Below are 10025 nucleotides of genomic sequence, written 5' to 3' on the forward strand. Positions count from 1 at the left end.
GGCTCAAAAAATACCCCTAAAAATACAGTTGCTCCAATTCAAGTCAATGGCAGACCGACTTGAGACTACTGGAGTGAAAACCACAATAAAACCAACTGGACCACCTTCAAATATGTAAGAAAAGAGCTTGGAACTGCTGGTATTAGTTATATTACACAGTATTTATATAGTGCCAACATATTATGAAGCATTGTACAGAGTTCATAGTCATGTGACTAGCTGTTGCTCAAAGGAGCTCACAATCTAATGTCCCTATGATGGTCATATGTCAATAATACAGTCTAAGGTCAATTTCTGGGGGGAGCCAATTAACCTCACTGTATGTTTTTAGAATGTCGGAGGAAACCCACACAAACACGGAGAGAACCTCCAAACTCCATGCAGATAGAGTCCTGGCTGAGGTTCGAACCAGGGACCCAGCACTACACAGCTCGGAGAGCTAACCACTGAGCCACCATGCTGCCCATAGGTTTTGTGAGTTCATTCCCAAAGCAATGAACCGGCTTGGATTAACCTCCCATCTGAATAAAACTTTAGGCAAAGTTCGGATAGTATAGGTTTATCACCCACGTGGTTAGCAGCTCCCAGGCACCTATTACAGACTTCTAAGTGCCCATGAGCATTCAGTTATGAGATTTCAGAACATTTGCTGAAGAAGTTGGAAGTCTATGATAGTGGTCCAAGGGGCATACCGTCTTTAGACATGAAGCATCTGAAAACCAACCAATTGACTGCAACAGAAGGGACCTCAATTGCCCCATTTCAATGATGATGGGGCTTTGAGCCCCTTGGGGATCCGTTGGTTGCAGTTGAGGTTCCATCTGTTGCAGGCATTTGGTTGAGGTTGCACATGCTTTATGTAGCGTTGGCCGGCTACTTGGACCACTTCCAATAGACCTCTTCAGCAAACGCTTGCAAACCTCTTTCAAAAAGATAATTGAATGCTTATGGGAACCTCATGGTTGAGGATGGGTGCTTGGGAGCTGTTAGCCACATGGGTGTAAATGCATATCTAGTTTATATTCACCTGGGTGGTAATTCTGAGACAGTTAATTGCTTTGGCACCAATACTGAACCACCCAAAGCCATGAATAGCACTGAAATAAACAACAGGAGTTCAGATTCCTTGCAGAGATTTGTAGGAGGTGCATTTAGATGTATTGCGGTTTTCCAGACACTTCAGGACAATCTCAGGTTTATCTGCCACTGAACCGCTGCCATGGACCTAATTGGGAACATTTTCCAACCACATTTATAGCAAGCGTTAACAAGTAGGTGCAAAGTGGTTGCAATCCTAAGCAAGAAAACCGCAACCATTCTCATTACCTCCTCCTCATTCCTTCCAAATGCATGGTGGTTGAAAATGAGCTGCAATCACCAAATTGTGATTTGGAGCACCCAGGGAGCACCATTTGGTTGTTAGGTACTCCTGGGTGGTCAATTTCAACCACCATAGGCTTGGAAACAATGAGAAGGAGGAAATGTAAATGTAAAAAAAAATTAAATTCAGATCATTTTCAGCCCTAATGAGCACCAAATAATTCTTAAATGAATCTGCAATGCACTTGACAGGTGGCTTAAAAAGAGGTTACAGGACCATATTGATTTAAGGAAAATCCACATTCCCATCGGCACCCCCAGCTTCTCCAGGAATTTAGGAGACATCACTCTGTTCAGGGGATTTGCACTTGTAAATTTGGTGAGTTAGATGCACAAAATGACAGAACTTCAATAAAATGGGTTTGAACCCAAAATCCGAACGAGGCAACTGAACCGGCAAACATTTCCCATCATGGACGATCACATTTTGTTTCCTCCGAATATATTTTTATTCTTTTAGAAAATGACACATGATCTGTGATTGCCCCAATGGGGATTAAACTTTCCCCGATGATCCCCTTTATCTAGCAGGAAGGGCGGAGGTTTCGTGTGTTCACCAGTCCAGATACAAAACATAAGCAGGGAGTCGGATTCCAGCTGAGATTTATCAATGTTTTTTTAGATAACGATAATTTGAACAATCCTATGGGAGCAATACATCAGCATGTGGAAAATTTCAAGTTTGATCATTTCCCCGTAGGAAAAAGGGAAAGCATTAAATAATGTTATTCCAGTGAAGATAAATGAACCCTGGTGCCCGCGCCTCCTGTCCAGGAGAGTATGGAATGTATAGGAGGAGCGGCAAAAGTCATCGCCTGTTACTTGGGGTGGTATTAGGGTACAGGGGGTATCAGTGTTAGAAGTAAAGGGAGGGTCAATATTAGGGTTACATGGAGGGTTAGTGTTGTGGTTACTGGGGGTTATAGATGGGGGTTACAAGGGTACTTAGTGTTAGGGTATCGGGAGGGTATATGGTAGGGTTACAGAGAGGGTTAGTGTTGTGGATACATGAAGGGTTATTGTTGGGGTTACAGGGGTACTTAGTGTTAGGGTATTGGGAGAGTATACAGTAGGGTTACGGAGAGGGTTAGTGTTGTGGTTACTGGCGGTTAAAGTTGGGGGTTACAGGGGTTCTTAGGGTTAGGGTATAGGGAGGGTCAGTGGTAGGGTTACAGAGAGGGTTATTGTTGTGGATACATGGAGGGTTATTGTTGGGGTTACAGGGGTACTTAGTGTTAGGGTATAAGGAGGGTGAGTGGTAGGGTTACAGAGAGGGTTAGTTTTGTGGATAAATGAAGAGTTTATGTTGGGGTTACAGGGGTACTTAGTGTTAGGGTATTGGGAGGGTATATGGTAGGGTTACAAAGAGGGTTAGTGTTGTGGTTACTGGAGGTTAAAGTTGGGGGTTACAGGGGTACTTTGTGTTAGGGTATTGGGAGGGTATATGGTAGGGTTACAGAGAGGGTTAGTCTTGTGGATCTCGGGAGTTAAAGATGGGGGTTACAGGGGTACTTACTGTTGAGGTATTAGATGACCTACTAATATGAATTGTACTTCAGCTTGGTGATATATGTGTATAAACTATTTACCCTTACACCTAAAATATTCCTTAATGCCGGTTTAACTAACCCCAGCTTTCTTCTTTCTTTTCCTGTTTATGATTCTGCATATACCGGGTATCATTCAAATTGATTGGAGGAAGGACTAGGTATCATTTTATTTGGTATCACAATCTAACCAGTTACCCACCAGCCACCATTGCAACCAGCGGTACACATAACATTCCGTACAGACCTCCGGGATCTCCCATTTCTACCCCATAGCCCATTAGATTGTAAGCTCCTATGGACAGGGCTTTCACTCATTCAATCTTGATGATTTTTGCTTTATAGGAACAGTTGGGCTCGGCAAGAACCTGACATATGTGGATCCATAAATGGCCAACAGAGAAGGACCATTATACATGTCAGTGGGAAAGAGCACAGCGGGGTGCTGCTCGCTGGTTCTACCCATTCTCCATAGAACAGAACGGCGCTGTGTGCATTAAAGATCATTTCCAGCTACGAAAATTGCACATGTGTACGCAGCCTTAGTAAGTGTCTCTAGTTCTGCTGTGTAAACCTATAAATCTAATCTGATCTGATATACTAGATGATATAATAGTACAACCTTTATCTTCCCCATTGTGTCTGCAATATATATATATATATATATATATATATATATATGTATTTATTTATTTATTTTTAATTATTATTATTACTAATAATACTTTGTATTTTTTTTACATTGCATTGCAATGTTTAGAGTACACAAAATGAATATGTGCAGAAAGACGAGACTTTAAAGACATATATAAAAAAAAGGGTAAGAAAACATTTTTTTTGATACATCACTAGAAAAGCAAAGTAGAAAAAATTGTTGCTCAGTGTCTTACAAAACACGGCATTGCGATCCTATATTACAATGTAGAGACTCGCATAAAGACTAGGTAAGAATATCATCATATGTAACATAGTTGGAACACTAGTAACAAGTCTCACAAGAAAGGCCAGTATAGCATTGACGCGTTTCGCGGTGTAACACCGCTTCTTCAGGATGAGGCTTATTGAGAGACGAGTAAATATAATGATACCAAAATTCAAGTATCACTTTCCAAACACCTAAGCAGGTTCGTAAAGGAAAGGAACACAGGTGGGCAGTGAGCACTAACAGACAGACGGCAGCAATCCCAAAAAGTAGAACCCAAAACCAAATGAGATCAGAGTCTGCCTAAGAAAGAGGTAACTTTCCTCTATGAAAGATGTTCCATGAATCCTGCCCTGCCAGAAGCATCCTGTGTGCGCAATAAATGCACGGTATATATATTTATATATATGTGCATTTATTTATTATTATTATTATTATTATTACTAATATTACTTTTTTTTTTTACATTGTTTTGCAATGTTTAGAGTACACAAGACTGAAATAGATCCACGTCCCTCCAGCCATTTACTAATATACCGTAGCAGCTTTATAGCCAGGAACATATTAAATGGTGAATAATAAGAATTACACAAGACATTGAGTTTTATGTTATAGAGTCCCGGAATGTGGTTTGCGGCTCCGTAGCTTTTCTCCTGCCAAGGATGACATTCTCCTTTTTCCTCACTTCTCTTAAATTGTGTCCTCGCCGTGCTATAGATTTAATGTTTACACACGGCTCAATTTTTTTTTTGTGATGTAATCAATTTGCTTGAAAGACTAGGGAAAAAGTTGTGTAATTAGTTGGTCTCAGCTGGAATATTATTCAACTACAATGGAACAAAACTTGTTTTTCTCCAGCTAGAAAAAAGTCTTTATTTCTATATTCAGCTATGAAAAATGACTTGCAAAATGCATCAATTTGTCCTGATGGGTTATTTAGAAGGGGAACACCCCCACATAGGGCTACTTACCTTTTTTTTAAACTCCATCCCCCCACTGTACAATTTATATGTCAAAACCCTAAGAAATAATTGGGAAGTTTATGATATCTTCCTCCAAGGATGCATTGCTAAGGCTTGAATAGCCAATTACATGGCTCAAACATGGGTCCTGATTTATTAAAGCTCCCCAAGGCTGGAGAGGATACACTTTCATGAGTGAAGCTGGGTGATCCAGCATACCTGGAATGGATCTGGTCCAGGATTGAAAGTATCCATTCCAGGTTTGCAGGATCACCCAGCTTCACTGATGAAAGTATATCCTACTGCTGCAAGGACTTTAAGATGAACTTGCTGTCCCGTGATCGTAATACAGACTTAGCACAATCAGAATATTTGAGATAATGTGGTGTATGAATGTTGCCCCCCCCCCCATGTGATTGGCCTGGGTTTACCTTCCTCCTCTGCTGCCGTCCTACACATATTTTACTGATGCCAAAACGTGAAAGAAATGTGTTGGATTTATGGTCTACCAACGGGCTCATGTCTTGTGATGCTAATATCTGCGAAACGCATTAGTAAAAATTGAGACCCTACCATAGGTAGGCCAATAATTTTAAATTGACTTGTATCTTTTAAAGAAATAATTTATTAAAGTTTGTTGGCATTTTATTATCTTATATGTACATTGTATTCTGATGTCTGAAAAGTCGCGTCTTTGTTCTTTAGGTTGTCAATAAATTGATTCTCGTATAGTTTGGGATGTGGCATCATGATGAGATAAGAGGTGGCTTCTGGAAAATATAATACAGAATATAATATACTTGGTATTGAATTATATATAATACAAAAACTGATGGCCACCAATATGTGAAATGCCCCACTTGCAGGCAAAAACACCAAAATATGCCCTAATCCCAACTTGTGTAACAATGTGTATCCATGTACTACCATTAATCCCAATTCCACAGACAATGGCCCGGATTTATTGGGGCTGGAGAAGATACACAGAAGGACATACAAGGACTTCAGAGGTAATAGAAGAACATTACAAGGCAACTCCTAGTTGGCCATTATTGATGTCCATCCATTACAACATTTCCTCTGTGTTCCCCATTCTTCTGCTTTACAGGTATTTATTATATATTGGACAGGCATTGATAGACTCCTTCCATGCAAAATGCTGGTAAAACGCGTTATGTTACATACATTTAGGTTAAACAAAGACACTTCATCCTTCTATATCCTAATGGCAATCAGATACGAGCTGTAACAACATTCTTACAATTGATCAACTCACTATAAAATAATAATAATATTAATAATAATAATAAAACATATAATAAACCAATTTACTAAGTAATCAGATCCTATAAATCTGCACAGCCAGTAAACACACACAAAGCCCGGGTTCTCACTCCCTGATGTTTGCCAATGGAGCGGATATTTGAGAATAATTTCTGCATGTAGAGGAAAAACCTTAATTTCATCTCTCACAAAAATCACCCCTGGTATTGCCATCAAAAGCGGACAACTTTCCCCCAAGCTTATATGGTCTCAGATTATCGCTTCATCGTTTCTTCTCTCAGCGATCATTACAGTTGCCCTTCTTTCCATCCTCACCACTTCTTTGCCGTCCTTTTTGTGAATTGCGTATTCTAATGGAGGACTTTATACAGATATATTGCACGGGGCAGATTATGCTTCCTTCTCTGGAGTCTATATTTCTAATACATCTTAATATTGAAGCTACCGGTTGGCATTGAATGCTGAAGTCTACCAGGACGCCCAGATCACTTATGATTGCATGATGAATGATTCAGCCCCAACTCCATTTACCAAGCCATAGCCCTACCAACCAACGCATCCAGGTAAACTAACACATAACATTCTGTAGGGATTTAGTGGAGGCTGCAAACATACATATAGTACTTTGAATCCCAAACTCTGCAGGTAAAAAGCAAAAGCCCCAACACCAAACTTATTTCCCCCCTCCAAACAAATCTTTGTCCTACCTGCCAAAATGAAGACTCCAACAAGAATGAGGAAGACTAGAAGATACAGGCCAACCACAGCGTATTTCAGGGCTGCTATAGATCCCAGCTGCCCACAGCGACCGGAGGGTTTTCTGCTCTTCGCAGGACCTGCAGGAATGGGGAAAATGATATGAGAGTGAAAAATATGAAAAGGAATTTGGCAAATCTTATAAATGCCCCTTTATTGTCTACATTGAAGTCCATATATGAATCCCAGCATTCCTTCTCTTCACAGTCCCGACCCGATCACAGCCCAGTTCCTATTTCCTCCACAATTCTCTTAGAGTTCTGAATGAATAAATCATGTTAAAATATAAAAATGTATACACAATATATGTATGAAAAGGACCCCCCACCCCAAGTTATGTGAGCCAAAAATAAATCACAAGAAATGGTTTGGTAATTTAGTATTTTCTTTTAGCATTTTTTAAGCATTTACAAACCAATTTCAGAGTCTTTGTTCTGATTTTTAAGGATCTTTGCCTTTAAATTTGACACCGTCAAACTGTCTACTGGCAATTTCAGTAGCTGGATCCTCCTGCCAGGGTTCCCGGGTTTTACTCCCTGCAGAATCCCATTTCCCCTGCTTCCCCCAATTTCTTCTGATGCGTTGGAGTTGACCGGAAGGTTAGGTGCCACCAGCCCCTGAGAGCTATTAGAAGCCTAGCATTCACCTAAAACTGGAAATATTGGTGAAGAGTAGCCTAGGTCTATGACTTCCAGGTCATAGCCAATCCCCTCTCCTATCACAATTTAAATATTTATTTTATCCAGATTTATAGTCCAGGTGGTTAATATTGTCATCCATCAGAAGGTTATTATTACAAAATGAGAACTTTGTGAAGTTTAACTTAATACGCAGGATATAAATGTAATATATCACAATTGTTTTGACTTTCTTTAATGGAATAATGGTGCCGAGATGTTTGACTCAGTAAAAAAATATCATTAGCAAGTCAAATATCACCCCTCACCCCCACACATCCTCCGACAGTTATTGCTAAATAGGTTAGCGTACCGATCCAATGAGTGAAGAGGAAACCCAAAAAAAGCCACAAAAGGGAAACAGATGTCCAAACACAAAAAGCCCAATAAATTGTGGTTCAGAATGTTTGGGTTTTAATCTATAAAATCTGTAGGGGATTTCAGTTTAGAATATATGAAGACAACGGTTCTGCAATAGTTGTATGATGGGAGGAATGAAATCAATATATATGCCATGTCGGAACATACATTTACTGGATAAACCAAAGACTTGCTAATAAAGTCACATCAGCCCCCAGTTACACAAATAGATATTAATAAATCCCAGATGAATTCTGCTGGAAATCCTTGCTAGCAGTCTTGTACTACTGGAAAGAGCCTTTTGGTCCTAGACAAGGGTAGTGCAAACTGGGCAATCGCCCCTTGCCCCACCCTATCCAAGGCCCATTTGAAAGAGTTGGGTTAGGCAAACTGGAATGCTGTGCACTTGGGGCTTCTACGTCTTATTGGACCAAATGCCCCATGTTGTCTAAAACCATCCCTGGCCCATAGACTCATTGGCTATAATCTGAAAGGGGTAGCTGGATCATCACAACTTGCTGTATATGGGTCTGTGTAGTTACTCAGAGTGTCCATTCTGACCTCCACCTGTCTACCACCAAAAGCACCTACGATGGTTAGATGATTATCTGAGCTGGACCATGGAACAGTGGAAGAAGGTGGCCTATTCTGATGGATCATGTTCTCTATATAGATGTCCAGGTGGGCCATTTCTCAGAATAAAAGATGGCAGCAGGGTAGGCTATGAGAAGAAGGAGGTCCAATCTGATGGATCATGTTCTCTACATCATGTTCAGGTGGGCCATTTCTCAGAAAAAAAATGGCGGCAGGGTACACTATGAGAAGAAGGTGGTCCGATCTGATGGATCATGTTCTCTACATCATGTAGATGTCCAGGTGGGCCATTTCTCAGAATAAAAGATGGCAGCAGGGTAGGCTATGAGAAGAAGGAGGTCCGATCTGATGGATCATGTTCTCTACATCATGATCAGGTGGGCCATTTCTCAGAAAATAAATGGCGGCAGGGTACACTATGAGAAGAAGGTGGTCTGATCTGATAGATCATGTTCTCTACATCATGTAGATGTCCAGGTGGGCCACTTCTCAGAATAAAAGATGTCGGCAGGGTACACTATGGGAAGAAGGTGGTCTGATCTGATGGATCATGTTCTCTACATCATGTCCAGATGGGCCATTTCTCAGAAACAAAGATGGCGGCAGGGTACAATATGAGAAGAAGGTGGTCTGATCTGATTGATCAATGTTCTCTATACAGATGTTCAGGTGGGCCATTTCTCAGAATTAAAGATGGCAGCAGGGTATGCTATGGGAAGAAGGTGGTCTGATCTGATGGATCATGTTCTCTACATAATGTCCAGGTGGGCCATTTCTCAGAAACAAACATGGCAGCAGGGTACACTATGAGAAGAAGGTGGTCTGATCTGATGGATCATGTTCTCTACATCATGTCCAGGTGGGCCATTTCTCAGAAACAAAGATGGCAACAGGGTACACAATGAGAAGAAGGTGGTCTGATCTGATGGATCATGTTCTCTACATCATGTCCAGGTGGGACATTTCTCAAAAAAAAATGGCGGCAGGGTACACTGTAGACTGAAGGTAGTCTGATGGATCATGTTCTCTATATCATAGCCAGCTGGGCCATTTCCCAGGGGAAAAGATGGCAGCAGGGTATACTATAGGCAGAATGTTGGCTGTCTTCCTGTTGTCTTGAGATTTGGTGGAGTCCATTCCTCAATGGGTCAGACACGCTGGATCTACACAATATTAGGCAGGTGGTTTTAATGTTTTGGCTGACCATCGTCTATTCTAATCTTACTTTACGGAAATAAAACTTTTACAGCTTATGCAGTTGGATGGATTGAAGGTAATTAGAGAATTGGAAACTCAATAGGAACTTTAGACAGGATGAACTGTGGGTGACAATGAGAATCTGCGGAGAATGGCGGCCAGGAAATCTTGCTCCATTGGATGGACGGCCCTGTATGTAACTTGATACAGACCCCCGAGACCCTCGGAAGTCAATAATACACACATGTTATGTCTCCTTGTATCTTCACACATTCCTGCATTACCCCTGGAATCAGCCTCTTCCTCCAACTACGTGACACCTCATGATAAATAGCAAACAACCTCG

General features: G+C 40.9%; 1 protein-coding gene across 1 annotated transcript in view; it reads right to left on the bottom strand.

The window, feature by feature from the left end:
• SCARA5 (scavenger receptor class A member 5) overlaps positions 1–8578 on the bottom strand; it is a gene marked incomplete in the record, with an annotated part of 121206 nt that extends 112628 nt beyond the window's left edge. Inside the window, 2 exon segments of the mRNA XM_072408931.1 lie at positions 6803–6931; positions 8431–8578. Coding sequence (XP_072265032.1) covers positions 6803–6931; positions 8431–8578 — 277 coding nt within the window.
• Between the last annotated feature and the right edge of the window lie 1447 nt (positions 8579–10025).

The sequence above is a fragment of the Pyxicephalus adspersus genome, chromosome 4, assembly GCF_032062135.1.
Source record: "Pyxicephalus adspersus chromosome 4, UCB_Pads_2.0, whole genome shotgun sequence".
Classification (NCBI taxonomy): Eukaryota; Metazoa; Chordata; class Amphibia; order Anura; family Pyxicephalidae; genus Pyxicephalus; species Pyxicephalus adspersus.